This window comes from Camellia sinensis, chromosome 12 (assembly GCF_055761805.1).
Source record: "Camellia sinensis isolate YWXY chromosome 12, ASM5576180v1, whole genome shotgun sequence".
Lineage (NCBI taxonomy): Eukaryota > Viridiplantae > Streptophyta > Magnoliopsida > Ericales > Theaceae > Camellia > Camellia sinensis.
The window spans coordinates 112,417,972-112,440,873 of NC_138972.1; the positions used below are offsets into that span (position 1 = coordinate 112,417,972).

The window sequence follows — 22,902 nt, forward strand, 5'->3', positions numbered from 1 at the left end:
CAAAAAATGTTGAATCTTTGACACAAATTTAAAAAATATAATATTCAAAAGAAAAAGAAAAAGAGTTTTTTTGGTTAGTTGCCAAACCCACCAAATGATATTGATTGAAATAGAAAAAATCATCATTTTTATGTTTTGTAATCTTCACCAAGAACTAATCCACAGGGTGCGAAAGTATATATTTAGATTTTCAAATTTTCAAGATCCGTCCATGATCCTAACAACACTAATTTATTTATTTTATACATGAAAAATAAAAGCCCATCCTTGATAATCACAATATTATTTTTTTTAATTTTCTATTACAAAAAAAAAAAAAAAAGAAGTGGTTGTCCGATGACTTAAACTAAAGCTATAGCCAGAGAACCTACAGGTTCACTGTCTAGCCTAAGTTCAACTAGGCCGGGCACAACTCACAGGTTCACTGGTCTAGCTTGAGATCAACTAAGCTGGCCACAACCTACAGGGTTCAACTAAGCTAGCTAGAACCTAGAGGTTTATTAGGTCTAGCCTGAGTTCAACCAAGCTAGCTAGAACCTAGTGGTTTAATCGTTTTAGCCTAAGTTCAACTAAGCTAGCTAGAACCTACAGGTTCGCTGGTCTAGCCTGAGTTCAAGCGTTGAAGCCATCTATCAACTTTACCATCATCCAACCACTTTGGTGCCCTCGCTTGAGTTGTAAGCTAACGCTACTTAGCTTGGCAATTATTAGATGTCTCAACCACCCCTTATATTCAGTCAGTTTGCGTTGTTTTTAAACGATGTGGGATAAGTTTACGATTATACTGCTACCAATATTTAAACTCTACACTATCTCTCTTCTAATTAGATTATGAACGATGTGGGATAGATTTACGATTCTACTACTCCCAATATTTAAACTATACACTATCTTTTTTCTAATGAGATTATGTTTCCTTCTCTTCCGTAGTAACCACCATCGCCCGCTACCATCACCAAACCGTCTTTTGTCTTCCCCACCTACAAGGACCAACCGCCATCCCCCCTCTCCCTTTCCTTTCTCTGGTAAAAAATCTAATCCTTCACTCAACATGACTAATTCTTATACCATAGTTTGATGATGTGTTTATATACCACATGGTTATGTTACATACTTATGTCACATTGTCTTTTTGTTTAAGTAAAATTGCTTCAAATCCCTTATGTGGTGTGGTTCCATTTTTCAAGCACTAAATTACTTTGCAAAATAATGTGCTGAAGTAGGTATATCAAATGTGAAAAATGACGTCTTGATTGTTGAAGTATTCACAACGCAGCCGCCAGTATCAAATCATAACATATTGAAATTGCTGATAAGTGACATGGTATTTTATAACCATTAAGGCTGCACATTTTGTTCTTATTAATAAATTTCCTTCAGGTCATTTCAGTCATAGAATGCATTGCGATAATGGAGTAGACGTGGCTAATCAATCGGAACTTGTGGGGTTGCCATCCAAATTAATTAGTTTTATTGGGAAGCTGATATCCAAACTTCAAAAAAAAATATTGGAAACCGGATAGCCAAACTTCAAATAAGACTTTAAACTCAACAAAAACTTGATTACCAAGCTGCGAATTGGCCTTTTACGAATTCCTTTTTTATTTTTATTTGTATTTTTTCAATATGTTTGAATCTTGAATTTGTGGAGGGAAAGGAAAAGAGAAGGAAAAAAAATGAAGTGAAAGGTGCTAAATTTTTTTCTTTTGTATGGATGGGTTAGAAAAATGAAAAGAAAATGAATAGGTTATTCTTTTTCTTTATTTTTTATTTTTTATTTTAGGTTGTTAATAAGTTTACGATTATACTACTACCAATATTTAAACTTTACACTATCTATTTTCTAATATGATTATGTTTCCTTCTCTCCCGTAACCACCATCAACCGCCACCATCACCAAATCCTCTCTGGTCAAAGCTTTTAAATGTTTATTTTGCTTGGAATATATTTTGAATTATTTTAAAGGTAGGTAGTAATGCAAGTGTAGAAAAAAAAAAACCACATTAGAGTGGTAAATTTAAAAATTTGTAATTATTTTTTCAAAATACTATTGAGTTGTAATTTTTCGTAAAGAAAATTTAGTGGAACTAGGGTAAGTATTTGGATTGTTTTTTTTTTTTTTTTCATTTGTACTAGCGGTTTTTCAAAAAAAAAAATTAAAAACTTTGCATTTTAGCATCTGCTCGATTGTATAGACCAAATAAGTTATAAAATTAAAATGGAAAATAATTAACTAAAAAAAAAGTGAAAATAAGTTGGTGATGTTTTTAGATCATTCTACACTAGATACACAAAAAATGTAAAATTTTAGAGGCAAAATAAAAAAAATAATAATAACATTCAAAAAAAAAAAAGATAGAGTTTTTAGTTTGTTTGCCAAAATCCACCAAATTTTATTGATTGAAATGGAAAAAACCATTATTTTTTTGTTGAACGTCATCACCAAGGATAGATCCAAAGGGTGGGATAGTATATTTAGATTTCAAATTTCGGGGATCCATCCTTGATCATAACGATATCAATTTATTTATTTTATACATGAAAAAAATCCATCCTTGGTCATCACAATATTATTTTATACATCATCAAGAAAATTACATCCATGATTCATTGCCAAAATCTTCAAAGATCATATTTCATTTGCATATTGTTTTTATACAGACATTAGCCACACCCAATGCACACCTAGAAACAATCATCCCTGTTTACACCACATCCCAAATACAAAAATGGGAAAAACTACTAACACATAACTACACGAAGATACAATCACCCCCTTCATTCAGACCTATGCACGAGGGCAGTTACTCTTGAAATGTTTTTTTGAAAAGCCGGTGCCTGTTATTGGAAACCGCAAACTTGTATAAGGAAACCGGGCAGTTAACACCAGTCAAATTTTCAAGAAAAAAGAGATCTGATTAATTTTGTTGGGTCCAACTCACCTTTAAGTGTTGGATTTGGTAATACTGCTCAATGGAAAATTGGAACCATGTATCTTGAATTGAGTTCATAAGATTTTAATGTATATTTTGCCATTTTCTTTCTTTTTTAACAGTAATCGATCTATAGGATTTGTTGAACCACTACCAAGTGAAGACAAGGTTCAACAGTATATGAACTGAATGGTTGTAATAATCAGCTAGGCCAACTATCTGAAGAATAGGATGAGAGCCAAAGGAAAAATATGTTCCCAATTGGAATGGGCACGATAGTGCTTCAGAAGAGTTGACTCATAGAAACGCAACAAAAACTAAGCATTATTTTTAGCATTTCAAAAGTAGTTTCACAGTTTTAGGTACTTCAGATGGGCATTAGCTAATTATGATTACACATAACTTTACCCATTTAATTATTAGCACTAAAACTAGGTCATAAGCAAAACTTTGCACCTTATTTCTCATGCATATAGGCATATAAAATCATATGGTTTTCTACCTATATTCCTGTCTCTAAGGATAAAACAAGAACGATAGAAAATACTATGGTTTTTTTGCCATGCTGACCTCTCAAACTCTAGTTTCTGCGTAATTATCCCATTAAGAAGAAGCTCTGAACTGTAAATTGCTGCTCCTGCAATAATACAAGCAAATCCCACTTAGTTGCAATCAAGAATTATCTCAAAGAAAGGATAAAATGGTGGATGAATCTGTACCTTTATCAAGGAATGGCGTGCATACTGCATAGTCCTGTTCGCCAGAAAGGATTAATAGATCATCTGGGATTGTTTCATTCTTCATTTCAGGTTTCTGAATTATATCAACTATCTGAGAGCATCAGAAACTCACAATTTCAAAACATCATCACTTTTGAACAACTTTAAAAATGAAATGTAACTTATTGACAGAGTGCGAAACTAAAGTAAGATAGGAAAATTTTAATTTTAATACCCAGCTAGTATAGTGGTACACTTATTTTAAAGTTCCCTTTGACAACTTTTGAGTGTTTCTCGTGTAAAAATCTATTACTATCACATAGTCCATAAATTTGCAAAATCGATATCTATTACTCAACCATATACCATTACAAACCCGTATTTACAGATTAACAGAAGGTAATAAAAAGAGGTTGAACAAACTTCCATCCATGGAATGAAAGACATTGGAAAAATTACATACCCGACCTTGCACTGCTTCAACCATGCTTGTAACCAACTCTTTACTAGGTTTTGTGTTTGGGGTAATGAAGACTCTTCGATCCTGCAGTGGAGCAGCAAACAGATAATGCATACTGAATCAGCAGACAGATGTTTTAGTTTAAACATACAATCTTGTAATATTACTTTTAGAAGTGGATGTTGTCTTGCACGAGCCAATGAAACTGGCATGCTAAAGCCAATTTCTTTTTCCTTTTTAGCATCCCTCAGGATGTAATTCTTCTCATCAATAAAACAGCTAGCTTGTCCACAACTATCAAGCCATAAATGTGTCACCACTGGTTTACCAAGAGCAATGGCTTCCAACATGTTCCTTGTCCGCAAAAATCCATCAGCTATGAAATGTGTAGCATCTGAACACCACGATACTATGGAACTGCCTAGTCGTGCCAAAATCTGTGACGTGAAATGCCATCAGGAAAGATAATCTATAATTGATCATTTTGCTGATTTTAGAGCAGCAATGAGGGAAAAAGAAAGAAAAAAACAAAACAAAACAAAACAAAACCTTTTTCTGCTGCTTAATTGTATCATCATCCAAGTTTTGGCTGAACAAGACACGAACACTAGCCATATCTCTTCGCCTTCTCAAATATTTTGATGCAGACTGAGGTAGTGGACCAGGAATCCCCAAGCTGATAAGCTCTTTCATAAGGGGGAATCTTGAAAGACTTTTGTTGCAAAATTGCTTGCAATTTTCATCACCCTTTTCGGTAAAGTTGACAGGGCTAGGATATTTTGGAAGAGATGCCTTAGCATTCCTGGCCTTGACTCTATCTGGGCCTATGGAAGTCATTTTTTCAACCATGACTACAGAACTACAGTTAACAACATCTGCTGAACTTCGTTCATATGAGCTCTGCCTTAAAAAGCTTTCGTCACATTTCTTTACCAGTAAAGTTCGCTTTTGGCAAGCATGTACTGACGATCGTGGTTTTCTGATTACATCCAAGCTGAAACAATTGGTTTCAGAATTCCCTTGTGTCTTTTTGTGACTTCCAATAGAATACTCATTGCCTTTTTCTCCCTCAACCAATGTGGGTGGGAGACAGGTGGCAGTTACTCCTTTTGAATGACATGGCACATTTCGATTTTCTCTTTTCCCTCTGGGATAACTCCATACATCTAGCTTCAAATGGATGTCACCTGGATCTACATCAAGCTCTTTTTGTGCTTGTTGATTCACTTTTATGTTTGTAGCTTCCTCGGACACATGCAAACCTACCTTGCAGCGTTTTCCTCCAACTTTTAACACTCGAAACATATCAGCATTTTGATCGTTCTTCCTTCTTTTCTTAAGGACACCAACTTCCATAGCACCACTCATACTTTGCCCAGGACTATTTATTGGATCCTCTTTCTCTTTCGACAGATATATTGATGACCGCCGCCTAGTCCGGTGAGTAATGAGTGAAAAGTTCGTACATGTCCCTTGTAATGGCCCTTCTCCAAGTGAGTCATGTTTCACAGATATTGATGAAATTTTTTTGTCAACTTCTTTGATGTTATCACTCTCCAAAGCTTTATCTTCCTTTCCTAGTTCAATTAATTTAAATGAGCTTCCACATGAGTGTTTCTTTGCATTGGTGGGGTTCCCAGAATTGAAATGGTTTTCAGCCAATGACTTCCCCCTCTTCACTTTCTTTGCTTCTGGTAACTCTGGATCCAACTCTTTCTGATTTTTTGTGTTCCTTTGAAATGAACTGGAGATTTTTCCACTCAACTTCTTGGAAGGCCTATTTGTTTGCTTCATTTTTCTTGCAGTGACTCCAGAATTAGAACAAACCCTTGTAGAAAAGGAACCTTTTGAAGAATCTTCAACACTGTTTTCTGTATCTTGATGAGCGTAATCAACGTTGGAGTTGGGAGGGGGTGCGTAAAACAAGGCTTCCATAGCTTCAGCAGCCATTTGAGTATCAAAACCAACATCAAATATATCTGGCACATCCCTTCCAATGGGACCAGGATCTAACTGCTGCCCAGATGTTTCTGCATCTAGCTGAACATCCATCTCCGTGACAAATTTCATTTCAGATACTTGAGCAACAGCACCAACCTCCTTAGAATTGTGCGAAATTAAACTTGAATTGGAAAATTCTGCACCCATCATTTCCCCTTGCAATTTCTCTTTGCACTGAATGCCTAGGTTCCTCTGTCTTTGGACATTCGGCTTCCTGGTAACAGATCTTGGTTCAGGGACTTCACCATTTAAGAGCAAATCGTTACTATTGTTCAAAAGATTCCCCTCTCCATCTTCAATTTGGTCGTCATCCCATTCAAAGGTTCCTGACATACCAAACGAGGTTCCACAAGTAGCTCTCCTGGCCAAACTTTGAAACCCCTTTGTACATAAAACTGGAGGTGATTTCTGCCTACCTGTCCTTGTCAATGAGTTTTCTTCAGATAAATTCATATTGTTAAATGACAGATAGTGATCCAGAAAACCCAACGCATTAGCTTGTGATAACTCTCCAGCTTCTTGAAATTCATTGTCGTTTAGCTTTGCAGTCTCACACTCAGAAGTAAGCAGCGCACTGTCTTTTTTGCCATCTTGGTACTCACATTTAGTTTCAGATCGCTTATTCCCATCAAACATGTTCCTAATTGAAATCTTACTTCCCATCACAGTTTTATGCACTGTTTCATCATCACTGTCAAGCACAACTTCATCCTCATAGTCATCTGCCATCTGAGTTGCTATATCTTCAATGCAATCTGGAATATCTAGTACCTCAGTATCACCATCAAGGTTCTCCAATTGAGTTTCCACGGAGGGACTTCTGAGCTCGATGGTATCATCAAAAGGTACGGTGCTTTGACACTCGTCCCCAAGCCAACATTTGAGTTTATGGTCTGATTTTGAGCCAGATAATAATTCTATTAAGAGCAGCTTTATAATATCTAACTACAGAACAATGCACATGATAAATTGATAATTTGAATGACGATGACTAGATATGATCGTAAACAATTCAATATCAGGGAAAAATTGAACTTCCAATGGAAATTAAATCAGTCAATGGTGTCAATGCTTCATATACCATTTGAAAAAGAAAAAAAAAATGTCCATTATGCTTATTTTAGCAATTGCACCGAGGAGTTTTTTTACTTTATTTTTCTCATTTCAAATGAAAGATGATCATCATGTCCAATGAATTCCAAATCTGCAAAGCAGTACCCAACACAACACACAACCAAATTTGAAAAGAATACCTATTTCAATTTGGGTCATTTTATGTCTCGAAAGAAACTAGGGAAAAGAAGCAAAAGTGCTAACACCTTCCATTGTAGATCACTTTGATTCAATGACTTTTCTAACTTTTCTTCCATTCTTTGCAACAAAACAACCAAAAAAGCTCAGTATTTTCTTTTCGAGCCGTGCTAGAAACACAAAAAGTTGGAACACATAAGCAATCACAGGTCCAACCCTTAAGTCTCACATCTGAGATTATTGATTCTGTATTCCAATTTTGTGCTGTTCAAATTTTCCTTTTTCTTAATTGACTTTCTTTTCCCTTTTCCAGTTTTTTAAACCGATTTTCGTCATTGCTTCCACTTTCCCAGTACCAACATGGCTCTATGAATTCAATCAATTTCCACAGAAGTCCAATCCAATCAAGATATTACATTTCACTATTTGTTCAAATCAAATCATCAAAACATGAGAGAGAGAGAGAGAGAGAGAGAGAGAGAGAGAGAGGTGACAATCGATTGAAGTTACCAGGAAACAGTGATGATGAAGAGACAGAGTGAGAATCAAAGGTCTGGAATTCCGTAGCACGATCGGCCATCACAAGTCTCTGCTACTCAATGTTCGTCTCCTGATCATCGTCGTCAACAAGAGATCCATCATTTTACCTGATTCATGACATTGAAACGACACAGAGAGTAAAACACATCATTTAATACACCAAGATCAGCATTTTGATCGATATCGAAAACAAAATTTATTTACAGATTGAAGATTATGAAGACATTGACAAAATACACCGAGATATGAACTGTGATGAGATTGAAATGGCAGAGATTGAGAAATAGTGCTAGGGTTTTGAATCATTGATTATCCATAGATATAGCCGTATATATATACGTATCTCTGTGTGAGTATAGAAGATTGTGTTTTTTGGAGGGAAAGATATGAATGTGAATGTGTTTCGATTTTATTGTTAAATTATTTAAAACGGCGACGTTATGACACAAGCGGGCATTTGGTCTAGTGGTATGATTCTCGCTTAGGGTGCGAGAGGTCCCGAGTTCAATTCTCGGAATGCCCCATTTTTTCCTGTATTTTAATCAATTTCTAATCCCTCCAAAAATCAAAAATTAATTCAATGGTTTTGTTTTTTTCGTTTATTTATTTAGTACCCGTCTCATAAAATCATTTTTTTAGTGACTTCTTAATAAGATGAAAAAAATCAAAAATTAATTCAATGTTTTTTTTTTCCCCCTCGTTTATTTGCTTAAGCCTTATTTGTCATAATCTAAAAAAGTTAAAAAGTCACTATCTTATTTAAAGTCACATCACTTCTTTACCATATCACTTCAAACTCAACTCATACCCGACCTATATTTCATAAAAAGTCAAAAAATATAATTATTTAGATCATCTCAAATCACTCGGTTTAGTAACTTAATTTTTTTAGTTAAATAAAAAAAAAATTTATGTTTGGAATAATTTTTTTTTAATTAAATAGATAGTAGTAAGAAACAAATTAATTGATTTATCTCCATGTGCGATCTTTTGAAAGTTGACTGCAAAACCAGAATTTAATTTATTGGTTTGTTACCTATTATATTTCTATCTTCTTCCTTTCCCTTTTTTTTTTTTTTTAGCATTAAAAAATGAATTAGTTCCTTTTTATTTATTTATTTTTTATACAAAAGGTACCAAGTGTTATTAGGACATTGGTTAATATCACAGGTTGTGTGGGTGTTAATTTCCAGCCACACAATTAAATAAGGAACTCAGATGGAGAGTACCGATAGAATAGATTAAGCCAACCACCTACCAACAAGAAGATGAGAATACCGCGATGGTTCGCCTACGCAAGGGCATTCCGACGATCAATTCAGTCAACTTATCTCTCAAAGATATCAAAACAGTGCTTAAACTCACAAGTAAAAACATCATAAATAAAAACATACCTTAGACCCACGAGGGTGCCTTACTTTTATAATGATCAGTGTCTAACTTTCCCTAAAAGTCTTACTTCATGGGACTCTATCCTTAACAAGAATAACATCTATCACAACTCATACTATTCAGATTAAGATGAATTTCCTCAAGAGTCTCATATTTGTCCAAATAAGTAGTTTGATATTATCTAGGACTCTTGTCCTCTATTCAAATATCTCAGATTCCGGTGTTGATGCATCATACCTCGGCACCATGGTCTGCTTACGTGGCACCTCGGCTAACAACCCCGGCCACGTGGACTACCCAAAAATATGTCCCCACAACTGCTCTTAGGTTCTATTACCTTGGCAACCTGAGATGATGGAACTTACATCGTTGCATCTTCCAACATGTCGGCTAAACAACATGCTAGATATACTTTTCTGACCAAAATCATGACTCGTTGACGTAAAGAAACAAGGACTCAAATGTCCACTTGTCAACAAACAAGAATCAAGAACCAAGAACCATTATATTCTATCTCATCCAGGTCCAACATCTCGACAGAGATCGCACTACTAGTAGAGATCATGACTTGCTAGTTCAAGAACATCAAGATCCCAGTATCAATTCATCAGGAACCAAGAACAAACAAGTTCTATCCTATCCAAATTCAACATCTCAACCAAGATCAATATCTCAACTGAAATCATCATCTCAACTAAGATCAACATCTCAATCGAGATCATCATGACGTGTCAACTCTTTATTGGTTCCCAATACGTCCCATAATTGATACACGCCGCCTCCTTAGATGTCACCTAACATTAGCCATCACATGTCTCCCAAGAAACTTGAATCATTACAATCTGTCACATATTTTCATTCCAACAAAACCTTTTTATGTAGGCCAAAAGGTACCACATTGAGGTCGTTTAAGTTACATTTATAGTCTTTCAATTTTGATTATTTGGTGGAGATGATGTAATTTGTGCACTTGTACAGATTTGACAAAAAATATGCAAATTCAATCAAAAATGGCGCGAAAGTAGATTCTCCGTGCGAGAAGCAAAAAATCCGAGCCAGTCACCTCATTGCACGTGCAGCCCACCACCGCTCAAGTAGCCCACATGGGCGCTCGAACCGCCCACCTAGGGATGCATGCATAGAATTTTGGGTTTGTTCTGCTGAGAATAAAAGAAAGAAAAATAGGCTAACCTAGGGTTCGGAAATTATTCTAAGAAAAGGGAGGTTAGGGTTTAAAGAAGGTGATTTTCCTCAAGCTTCTAGGAGAACTTTCATGGGAGCTTCTTCATCTTCCACCTCTTCCCACTCCTCTATGAGTGGCTAGGCTCTTTTTTTCTAAGGTTTTGATGAAATCCTAGCTTTGTAATTAGGTTTTCTCTTTACTTTTTGATTATGTAAAGAATTGAACAAATTGTATGGTGTTTAAGAAGTTTCAAATTTATATTTTTCATTATCTCTTTAAGTATTATGATTTCTGTGTTTGTTGAATGCTTTCCATACAATAGTTTTCTACTCTTTCATGTTCAAGATATGAGACAAGCCATACTACGAGAGATGAGTCATGTTACTACCCTAGTTTAGAGTGAAAGACTCGTACTACTTGAGATGGTTTGTGCCTATTTATTGAACGTGTTAATTTTCTTGATAAATGGTTTGAGCTTGTAGTTGCGAAATATTATTTAGTTCAAACCGTAACATAATTGAATCTCAAATTGAAGCCTTATTTATATAACTAGTGGTGGACTCATTACCCTATGTTTTCCCAAAAATCAATAATTTCAATTTTATTTATAATTGCTAGTTTAATCATTTTGTTTAATTTAATATTATTAGTTTATGAATCCCTCAATCTATTTATTAAAATTAATTTAGGAATTCAACAATTAAATTAGTTTAATTTCCTGTTTGTCCCTCTGGATTGATACATGGACTTACCATTATTCTAAGAAATTTGGTACAGTTTAGTGTTTAATTTTGGTGTGTGAAACGAGCCATCACCTTTTCACTTTCCTATTTTGTTTTTCTCTCTCTCTCTCTCTCTCTCTCTCTCTCTCTCTCTCTCTCTCTCTCTCTCTCTCTCTCTCTTTCTTGGCCTCTGCAAACCATCATCGTTGTTCTTAAAACATTCATTACTATGAATACTCCATTCGTGCCCGAGGTTCAAACTCTACCAGTTGAACCAAACTATCAGCCAAGCACTTCATCAGCTGCTCAACACATCAACCCATCATCTCAATGGTAGTGTAAACACCGACATAGTGACAATCTTGCTGCTAGAACCAGGAACAGGAAACACTGAGGTTTTAAGCTCCTAACCTTAGACCTTGATAATCCTTCAATCACCCTATCTGCGAGTAACCATCATTGTAACTAATGACGACATGTTTCACTGAACTCTTATCGTAGAAGACCTTCTTGCTAACATCCGTGATGTCATAACTGTGCAATCCACTCCATCTTTTTATAGTCAATCCAACATGCTCATGCCTCCAGCAACTCAATATCTTGGAAGAGAAACACATGAAGTAAGAGGACCAAGTTACTGCTTCCAAAGCCGAGGATAAGGATGAGGTCTCCAAGAGCACCTCACCAAAGAAGGCCGACACTACTAAAATTGAGATCATTGTTGCTGCAAAGAGCCTGGATCATACTCTTCTGGAAATCAACGCCAAAATCGCGGCCGAAAAGTCTGCCCAGTTGTTTGCCGAGACCAAAATAATGCCAACAGCCGAAGTTGAACAGTTTGAGATCAATGCACAAGATCCTAGTACTTAGGAATTTTTCTTTCCATTGTACTTTTTTCTTTGTAATTGTATTTTCTTCTTTGTTTTGAATAGTATCTATTTTGTCAGGCCGATGTGTCTGTTTATGTACTTGAACAAGCTATCTCTTTTCAATACAAGTCTTCTCTTTTCTTCTAAGTGTTGAATATTGTTTTCATGTATGCTTTCTATATCTTCTCTGTCTTGTATGTTTCCATACTTATATTCTTTGAAATACTTCTAAGCACAACTTACTTGAATAATCACTTCGGATTAGCATATCCCAGATATAAATCATCTCAGATTGACATATCTCGGACAACAACTCGTGGCAATTTACGTTAGCCGAATTGCACTTGTAAAAATTTCTCAATAATTTTTTACAAGTGTTATTTCATCATTTGTACTTACTGTCTTCTGGTAAGACTTCGCACTTCCAAGTCTAACAACCTGGTTGGTTATCTAGGGTAAAAATGCCTATTTTAATTATCTCAGATAACTTTAACTTGCCAAATTTTTTCCAAATTTTCACAAGTGTTGTGCTCATTTCTACTTCATGCCCTCTAATATGAACCTGAGTACTATTTATACTCACATTAAGGACGCATCGCCTAGTTATTGCCTAAGTCTTACTTAGACATTTCTGGCCAAGGTTATCACATTTAGCTCGCTCAAACGAAGCACTTAAGGCTTAACCTTAGTGCATTGAGAGTACTAATTACCTTATATTTTCTTGCAAACTGACCAAGCCATGGCCAGTTTCGTCTTGTTTCGTGTCGAAACATCACTGACTTGGTTCAACTCTACCTTCATGGCAAGTCTAAGTTAATCATCATGTTTCATGTTGAAACATTGCTGGCTTAGTTCAACTCTGCCGTCATAGCAAATCTAAGTTAATCGTCATGTTTCATGTCGAAACATCGCAAACTTAGTTCAACTCTACCACCATGGCAAGTCTAAGTTATTTGTCATGTTTCATACCGAAACATCGCAAACTTAGTTCAACTCTACCATCGTGGCAAGTCTAAATTAATTGTCGTATTTCATGCTGAAACATCGCTGACTTAGTTCAACTCTGCCATCGTGAAAAGTCTAAGTTATTCGTCATGTTTCATGCCGAAACATCACAAACTTAGTTCAACTCTACCATCGTGGCAAGTCTAAGTTATTCGTCATGTTTCATGCCGTAACATCGCAAACTTAATTCAACTCTACCATCATGGCAAATAGAAGTTATTCGTCATGTTTCATGCTGAAACATCGCAAACTTAGTTCAACTCTACCATCATGGCAAGTCTAAGTTATTCGTCAAGTTTCATACCAAAACATCGCAAACTTAGTTCAACTCTACCATCGTGGCAAGTCTAAGTTATTCATCATCGCAAACTTAGTTCAACTCTACCATCGTGGCAAGTCTAAGTTATTCATCATGTTTCATACCGAAACATCGCAAACTTAGTTCAACTCTACCATCATGGCAAGTCTAAGTTATTCATCATGTTTCATACCGAAACATCACAAACTTAGTTCAATTCTACCATCATGGCAAGCCTAAGTTATTTGTCTTGTTCACAATGGGAACATCATCATAAGACTTTCAGTCCTATCGCACAAATTTCAATAATGTTTTGTAATGAACAAAGTTGATACTAGTATTTTATTAATACTTCAGCTAAGGTTATTGACACCATTAGAGTCGAGCTCTAAATTTCATCAAGCCACATTCCACGGCCTCGACAATCTCTTACCGTCAAGATTTTCTAATCTCAAGTAAGCTTTGTTTTATCTCAACTCTGTTCGCCTCCGGTAAGTTCTAATCTTTTCAAAATTGTTCACCTAGGTCAAACTCTTGTCTTTTTAGACCTACTCATCTAGACCGAGATCTTGTCTTCTGGATATGGGAAAACTCTTAGCTTCTCAAACCTACTCATTTAGGCCGAGATCTTGTCTTCTAGATATGGGATCTGCTCACTTAGTGTTACGACCCGCTCCCCGTAACCAAGGGTTAAGCATCGTGATGGCCAGTAACTGAAGTTACCTACGGCCAATTCTTGAACAAATGAATAAATGCGAGTGGAAATAATATTTAAGTGAGGGTACCAAAATAATCATTGGAGCTTTTATTTTTATAACAAAATTTATTGACAAAAAGGACGATATTTAAATATGAAGAACAAAATTATAAATACTATAAAAGCACTATGTGTGTCTATTCCGCAGCCCTGCGTCTAAGACTCTCTAAAGCTATTTCTGAATTGCATTGTTTCCTAAAAATTGGTAAACAACTATAAGCACATGGTAGAGTGAGAATATTATACTTAGAGCATAATTACCATGGATAAGCTTTAGGCTTAAAATAGATCAAATAGAATACTTTTCTATTAGAGTAAATAAGTTGCTCATTTTATAACAAAATTCCGTTTTAGAAATCATATGATATTATACGAAAATGTATAACCATAACCACGGTGCAGAACATAACAGAGGTTAATGGATTCATGACAATACAAAGGTACAGATTCAAGAAGTGGCACGAACGGATTCTAGAGGTGGCTTCCATAATAGTGTAGCACTTACCTCCGCACAACACTTAACTCCGCACAGCACTTTGCTCCGCTCTCACGACCCAAACCCCCCTATAGATTTAGCGCCATAACAGGTCAGTAATCCGTGATTACCAAAGGTCTGCTTAACAATAATGGCAATAATACAATATAAAGGGGTTGGCAGAAGCCAATCAATAATAAGATAATATCTAATGAGATGTGAGGACTTGAATGAAAATAAATTTTCATATACATAGCCATATCTTTAACCATTTATGCCCATAAGCACATATATACAAGACAAAATACAAGTTAGGGAATTAATCCCATGATCAAAAACAGTATTAACAATAGTCTTAAAACATTCTTTTCACTTAACAAACTCAAAAGGGTGAATTTGAACCACCCAAAAAGCCTTGACACATGTTAGTTCGGAACCTCGCAATGAGGCACAATAGCTGGCTTGACAAAACAAGGGTTCGGGTCGACGCCTCTAGCTTTGATCCAGTGCCTGGCCACCTACATATATATAATAAACTGTGAGCTAAAATCCAGTGAATAACAGATGTGTAAAGAGGTTAAGAATGATGTCCTAATAGTCCCTGAAACCATCGATTATTTATAGAACATTTTCACTCAATATCTTTTTGTCAATCAATTGTTTAATCGTTGAATTCAATCAGTTCATGTTCATATAAGTCATACATGGTACATCTAATAGCAATAATACAATAGGTTGTAAAGACCAAACAACCAATTGATGGCCATCAAATAATAGACAATAGTTCCAAGAATTGGAACTAACAGAGATCTCTGTAACAATAACGATAACAATATCAATAATAATATGCTATGGATGCCACAATACAGTTTAAAAAGAGGATCATCATTCAATCGATAAAAAGTAATAGTTCAGAAACAATATGATTTATCATTCAGAAAATAAATACAATTTGAACATATCTTTACAATATTGTTACTCATAGTGGGCTCCTCAAACACATACTATAGGGCACTAAGGATGCGGCGTCCGACCTAAACAAACAAATTCAAGCATAACAACTCAATGACATTCATATCGCTAGCCAATTCTATTTGATTCGGTTGTTACTAATTCAACAACTACTCGTATTTACTAATTCGGTTCTAATTTTTTATTTATACACTCTAATGTACTCGTGAGATGCAAATGATCGTGAAAACACTTTAAAACCATGCAAACAGAAGCCCGGAAGGTGGAAAAGAGAAGCAAAAAACAAACTGCGTTTGCCCAAAAAGAGCCGCACGTGCAGGGGTCTTTGCCGCAAGTGCGGTGGCTACCACTGCACTTGGTCCCGCAGGTACAATTTAAGCAGAATGAACCCTCACTATTACCCTGTTTCCGCATATGTGGGGCCTTAGGCCACACGTGCGGCGATGCTACAAAACCAGTCCGAAAACTGCTCTGTTATGGCAGTGGGTTCCTTTGCAAAATCAATCTCATTTTCATGCAATTCACCTTCAAAACTTAACTTAACACCTTGAATAAAACATATTTGGGTTGAAACAAAATTCATGACTTCAATTGAAACTTCAAAACCATGCAAGGAGTTCAAATTCTTGAAGTGTAAACACAAGTTCATAACTACTACAAATTAAGCTCCAAGTCTTTAAAGGACATTGAGTTTTCCTCCTAAATGTTAAAACTCAAGCAACATGCAAGAAACAATTAATGATCAAGAGTTCCATGGAAAATATGTCATGTATGTTGCTAATTCAAGTTAATCTCCACAATTCCTTCTTTATTTAATCATATGAGCTTTTAACAACAAATTTCATACAAGTTCACTCCTTGATTCAACTTAATCTTCACGATTTCATTTATATTATAACTCAATGGCATGGGATTTGTCATGACCCAAACCCGCCAGTGTAGATTTAGCGTTGTAACTAGCCAGTAATCCTTGGATTACCCAAGGCCTCTGAACGAAATAACACATGATTAGAAGCTGCGGAAGCAGATATATAAAAATATACATAATCCATCGAGCTGTGCAGACATATATGAGACAGATAATCTTAATTCTATAAGCATACATATGACGTCATGATGGTACAGTATTTACACGTCATCCCATGTACATATAAACAGAAACTTTGATGGAAAACCAAAAGAAATAAAGTCTTAAACATTCACAAAACATGGCCACAAGACTTGACTTAATCCGGAACTTCCTCGGGAGGCACAAAAGATGGCTGACAAACACAAAATTCTTCAAGCAACATCTTAAGCCTTGTCACAAGCCTGGTCACCTACATACATAATAAATAAATAGTGACCGAGAGCCCAGTGACTAATAACAAAGTAAAGGGGTAAAATGAATGATGTCCCAAAACCAGTTCAGAAACTAGAGTTCACATCAAGATAGATTCATATTCGTATTCTTATTCAGAGCATATGCAGAAATCAGAGTTTATGCTTAATTGTCCTTGGTACATCCGTTAGTGCTAACAGATCACATACAGAGTATCAAAAATCATACTTGTCAGTTCCATAGAGGAACCTCTAGCCGTGTACGGATAGCTTGTCAGTTCCATAAAGGAACCTCCGGACTGGGAACGGATAACTTGTCAGTTCCATATGGGAACCTCCAGCCGAGTACAGAAAACTTGTTAGTCTCATAAGAAACCTTCGGTCCCAGTACAGATAGCATACTTGAATCACAACATAAATGCCACAAATATTTGTCAGTGTTGAACAATCATTCATAGTACAAAACATAGCATTTCTTAGAACAGATCTTATTCCATATATAGAAAATAATTTAACTTGAACATAGATTTACTAAGTTATTACTCACAAATAACAGATGGCTCCAAGTAAACGAACAGAGTAGGCAATTCAGATATCTTATGGTGTGTGACCTACACAGATACAGAATGAATACGTACAGAATTACACACCTGGAAATATTAACTTGGTTCTTTCTTATTTTGGCGTGTTTCTACTTTTTATCCTCATTATTATGTCTTAATCTTGGCCTAGGAATGCCTAGGATACAATGAAGATGCAAAAATGCATTTGAAAACACTTGGTCAAAAATGTAGGAAATAGAGGTCTCGCTAGAGCGCAACTTCCTTCGCTCGAGCGGACATGCAAACATGTGAGAGGTCGCTCAAGCGCAACTTCCTTCGCTCAAGCGATCTGTAAACTTTGAAAAAGTACTAGTTGCTTGATTTTTCCGTTCGATGCTCGCTCGACGTTCACTCGAGCGTGAGACTCAGGTTTTCGCTTGAACGCAACTCTTATCGCTCGAGCGGTCTGCAAAAAATACGAAACTTCTGGGAGCTTGCATTTCACGCTCGAGCTAACTTCTGGTCGCTTGAGCAGAAGTGCAGGATCACAGAGTGATCGCAAGAACGGAGAATCTATCGCTTGAGCGAAGAAGCAGAATATGGAATTTCCAGATTGCTCCGTCCAGTGCAAAACTTAAATTCAAGGCTCCAAAACATTGTCTTTTAGGCCAAAAACTTGAGGAAACTTATATAAACTCAGAAAACACAGTGAATTAAAGATCATTCCTTGAAACCAAGGCCCAAAAGTATGTGAATTGTTTAAAACCAACTTAAAAGTGTTCAAAATATGATATACATGTAAAGTTATGCTCTTCAACCATTCATACCAGGTTCAATTTAAGTGTTAAGTACAAAACCAAGTTGAATGATGAAATCATAGCCAAGGTAAGGTCATGCATGCGAAGGTTCTTGCTTAAACAACTTCAAAACTTCATGATATGCACATGCATGCAATGATATGATCTATATTTTTCATTTTAGCTCAATTCTCGTGTAATTTACTCAATCCTCTTGAATCCATGGTTTAAACATCAAAATTATAAAATCCAAAGGTTGAATTTCCTACCTCAAGCTTGAATTCTCAAGTATAGAAGTGTAATCTTTGAAGTTTCTTCCAATTCCTCCAAGTCTCTAGCAATCACTCTACAATTGAGCTTAAGTTTCCTCCTCTCTCACTCTTATACGTTTTTGTCTTCAAAGATGAGGGATTAAGAGTGCAAAAATGTACAAATGGTGTAGAGAGTGGCTTTCTATAGGCCCATTACATTGACTTAATTAATCTTGGCTTAAATTAAGCATATGAGCATTAATTAATGTAATTATTTCGTTTTGAATCGAATTTCAATTAAACTTACCATAATATTCTAAAAATTTCAACTAATACGTAATTCAAGTCAATTTCGTGATTGGATGCCGATAAGGCTTTCAATTCACAGTACAAAATAAAAACAGAAATAGATATTCCTACGATAGACAGATAGAAACTCATATAGCACATAATACACGCAATTAACTCAGATTTCTTCTCGATTACTTGTTGGGCATAATTAATCATGAATTAACGTTAATCAGAGGTCAGGGTTGTTACAGGATTGAAGATAAATTCCTACCTGAATTGTTCAAATTGTTGAAGATTAGAACCTTAGCTTCAGAGTTCTTCTTCTCCATTGCTTTTCTTCTCTTCGTTTTCCTTATTGAGCTCACTCTTAAAGTCTCTCTCTCTCTCTCTCTCTCTCTACGTGTATGCGCTGTATGAAACCCAACAAGACCCACTAACCTCTTTCCTTTTTCTTATTCAATATATAGCAATACACTAGTTCTTTTGATTATACATATTTTAGGCTTTAATTAAGAAGGCTAATAAATTATATTAACTAATTGGAATTAAATTCACTCAAATTAATTTAATCCTCATTCTTATAATCGTAATTACACTAAATTAAATTATACTAAAGTGAATTAAGCTATAATTCTTATCCAAATGCTTAATTCTCACTTGTTAAATTAACGAATCAGACGTGTTTAATTTTCACTCTAAGTTATTTGTTCACAATAACAATAACACGTGGCACAAATCAATACGATGCATATAGTACATGGCACATAATTCACAATTAACACATAATCACACGATTAACTCAATTACTTTATTTAATTAAGGAGGTGGATATCACATTCTCTCTCCCTTAGGACGTTTGGTCCTCCAAACTTAATTACCTTCCTCCGGGAATAATATAGGATCAAGTAGGAAGAAGTCCGAGTATTTTCTTTTCATATCCTCTTCCCTTTCTCAAGTCGCATAGATGCCACCATGATTTTGCCACTCTATTTTTACTAAAGGAATTTATTTGTTTCTCAACTTCTTGATTCGCCAGTTTATAATCTGAATGGCTTTTTCCTCGTAAGTGTAGTAATCACTCAAAAGCTAGTGGATAGGCTCAATAACATGAAAAAGATCCCGAAGATAATCCCGCAACATTGAGACATGAAAGACATTATGCATATGTTCCATTTCGGGAGGGAGTGCTACCTGATATGCCACTGGATTAATCTTTTCAATGATTTCATACAGCCTAACATATCTCGGTGCTAACTTGCCCTTGGTTCCAAAGCGAGTCTGCCCTTTCATTGGTGTCACTTTAATAAAAACATGATCATCCACTTTATATTCTCTGTCTCGCCTTCGGACATCCGTATAGCTTTTCTGTCGACTTTGTGCAGTTTTCAATCTTTGTTGAATTAATTTCACATTTTCTATTGTTTCATGTATAATCTTAGGCCCAAGTAAAGGCCCATCTCCAACTTCTGCCCAACAAATAGGAGACCGACATTTTCTGCCATATAATGCCTTAAAAGGCGCCATACCAATACTTGAATGGAAACTGTTATTGTAGGCAAATTCAGCTAGAGGCAAGTGAGTTTCCCAATTGCCTTGAAAATCAAGCACACACATACGCAACAAATCCTCCAGAGTTTGGATTGTTTTTTCTGACTGGCCATCGATCTGTGGATGGTATGCACTGCTCAATCTCAATTCAATACCCAATGTCGTTTGCATACTTTGCCAAAATCTTGATGTAAACTCCAAGCCCCTATTAGAAACAATGGACACAGGCACTCCATGCAATCTAACAATCTCATTAATGTAAATTGTAGCCAACTTATCCACATTATAAATTATTTTGACAGGTAAGAAATGAGCAGACTTAGTCAAACGATCAACAATAACCCAACTTGAATCCATACCTCTATTGGAATGAGATAGTCCAACAATGAAGTCCATAGTGATATGTTGCCATTTCCCCGATGATTTTCGGGCCGGGAACAGTGATATGTTTCCTAGGCCCCATCCCCAGCCCTGACCCCCGCCCCATTTTCCCCGAAGTAAAATTATAGTTTTACCCCTGTCTATATATATATATATATATATGCATGTCTTCATTTTGTTGACACTCACACAATTGCTCCCTCACACTCACACACAGCTTTTTCGCGTGAGAAAAATGGGAAGAAATAGAGGGGGAAAGAAGAGAGTCGATCCTCCGTCGAACTGCCGATCTCCTCCGCCGAGAAAAGAGAGTCGTCATCTTCACAACGCTGATCTCCTACGCCGATCTCCTCCGACGCCCTCTTCCGCTTCTCTACCGACTCTTTCCATCTCTCTCTATTCCTCTCTCTTTCTCTGTGTTATACACACACACACACACACATACACACACACACACACACACATATATATATATATATATATATATTATTGATTGCAGTTCAGATCTATGATGATGATTATCTGTTGTTGATCTATTTTTTTTTTTTTATCTATTATTGTTTTTTGTTGATCTGTTATTGATGATGATCTATGATGATGATGATTGGTTGTTGTTGATCTCTCTCTTTTGCCATGCTGATCTTTTTTTCTTTCTTTTTTTTTATCCTTCATAGAGCTTCAAAGCAGTTTTCAGAAAAAAAAATGGCCGGGGCTTTTTCGGGGTCGGGGAAACCTGATCCCTGTTAGGGGACGGGGCAGGAGAGATGATGGGTTCCCCGCCAGGGATTGGGGGCGCGGGCGAGGAATTTTGTATCTTCGGGGACGGGGAGTGTGATCCCCAACCCTGCCCCGGCCCGTTGCCATTCCTACCAACGATCAAGTCAGTCAACTTATCTCTCAAAGTTATCAAAACAGTGCTTAAACTCACAAGTAAAAACATCATAAATAAAAGCATACCTTAAGCCCACGAGTGTGCCTTACTTTTATAATGATCAGTGTCCAACTTCTCCTAGAATTCTTACTTCATGGGACTGTATCCTTTACAAGGATAACATCTATCACAACTGATACTATTCAGATTAAGATGAACTACCTCAAGAGTCTCATCTCTGTCCAAATAAGTAGTTTGATATCATCTAGGACTCTTGTCCTCTATCTAAATATCTTGAATTTCAGTATTGTCGCACCACATCTTGGCACCATGGTCCGCCCACGTAGCACTTCGGCTAACAATCTCGACCACGTGGACTACCCATAAGTTTGTCTCCACAGCTTAAGATGAAAAATTATTTGAAAATTTGTTAAAAAGTAAAAAAAAAAAAAAAATAAATTATAAAGTAGATGAAAAGATTTTAAAATTGGTAAAAATATCATTGTGTTGTTCTCATTTCTTATCATTTTTCTTCTATCCATAATAACAGTTGTTAGTAGGATTTTTCATTTTTATTGCTTTATTATGGATAACTACTGTTGAAATAGACAATATATTATTTAAAAGATAAATATAATCACGATAGCATATACACTTGCTATCAAATCATACCATTTTATAAAATAAAAATACTAGAAATTTCAAATATTTTATCAAAAAGATATATAATATTCACATAAATGTGGATCTCATGGCATGAGTCCGACACCATAAAAGTATTGAGCAAAAATTTTAATAAAATTTTCAGAATCTTTAACATTGCTTTATAGGAAATCATTTGGTTATACAAAATTTCTCTTTTTTATTTATTAAGAGTATGAAAATATTATTTTTATTGTCAAATTGACAAGTCTAGTCACAAGTATGTTGTAAATCTGTTGAGTTTATTTGAGTAATAGACTATTTAAACTTGACCTAAATACTTAATGAATCTTAAAATATATACAAATTATGATTTATACAGATGTCATATGATATCAAACGAGTTTTAATTATAAACAAACTTAAAATAGTTTAAATTTGTATAGTACATATGATTTCTTCTGCATAGAAGTAAGTTTTAATGAATTTTAAAATGTATAATTTGCCTTTCTTTTTCAGTTTAACATAATTACTGACAGTTGTTACAACGCAAATAAAACTCTTCCACTAGTCAAACGTTGAGAGTGTGATCGAAACTATACTAGGTCACTATATAAAATCCTAATATGCCTCATTCATCCTCTATGTAGGTTTAAGCTCTCTCTCAGTCTCTCTCTCTCT

The 22,902-nt window shown here is 35.6% G+C and overlaps 1 protein-coding gene and 1 non-coding gene across 3 annotated transcripts; one reads left to right on the top strand and one right to left on the bottom strand.

The window, feature by feature from the left end:
• Positions 1–2,532: 2,532 nt before the first annotated feature.
• On the bottom strand, positions 2,533–8,213 carry LOC114299295 (uncharacterized). 2 transcript variants are annotated; one of them, XM_082897963.1, is made up of 7 exons: positions 8,110–8,213; positions 7,876–8,012; positions 4,663–7,007; positions 4,281–4,550; positions 4,117–4,197; positions 3,654–3,765; positions 2,533–3,571 (listed from the first exon to the last, which is right to left on the bottom strand). In XM_082897963.1, the coding sequence occupies exons 2-7, from the start codon at positions 7,943–7,945 to the stop codon at positions 3,399–3,401; spliced, it is 3,051 nt and encodes a 1,016-aa protein (XP_082754089.1). In that variant the 5' UTR covers positions 7,946–8,012; positions 8,110–8,213; the 3' UTR covers positions 2,533–3,398. The 2 variants fall into 2 exon arrangements, with proteins under 2 accessions (XP_082754089.1, XP_028099811.2); XM_028244010.2 differs by having other exon boundaries at positions 2,533–2,839; positions 3,505–3,571; positions 7,876–8,193.
• A 143-nt stretch (positions 8,214–8,356) lies between these two features.
• On the top strand, positions 8,357–8,428 carry TRNAP-AGG (transfer RNA proline (anticodon AGG)). Its single transcript has one exon. It is a non-coding gene; the product is annotated as a tRNA-Pro (tRNA).
• The last annotated feature ends 14,474 nt before the right edge of the window (positions 8,429–22,902 follow it).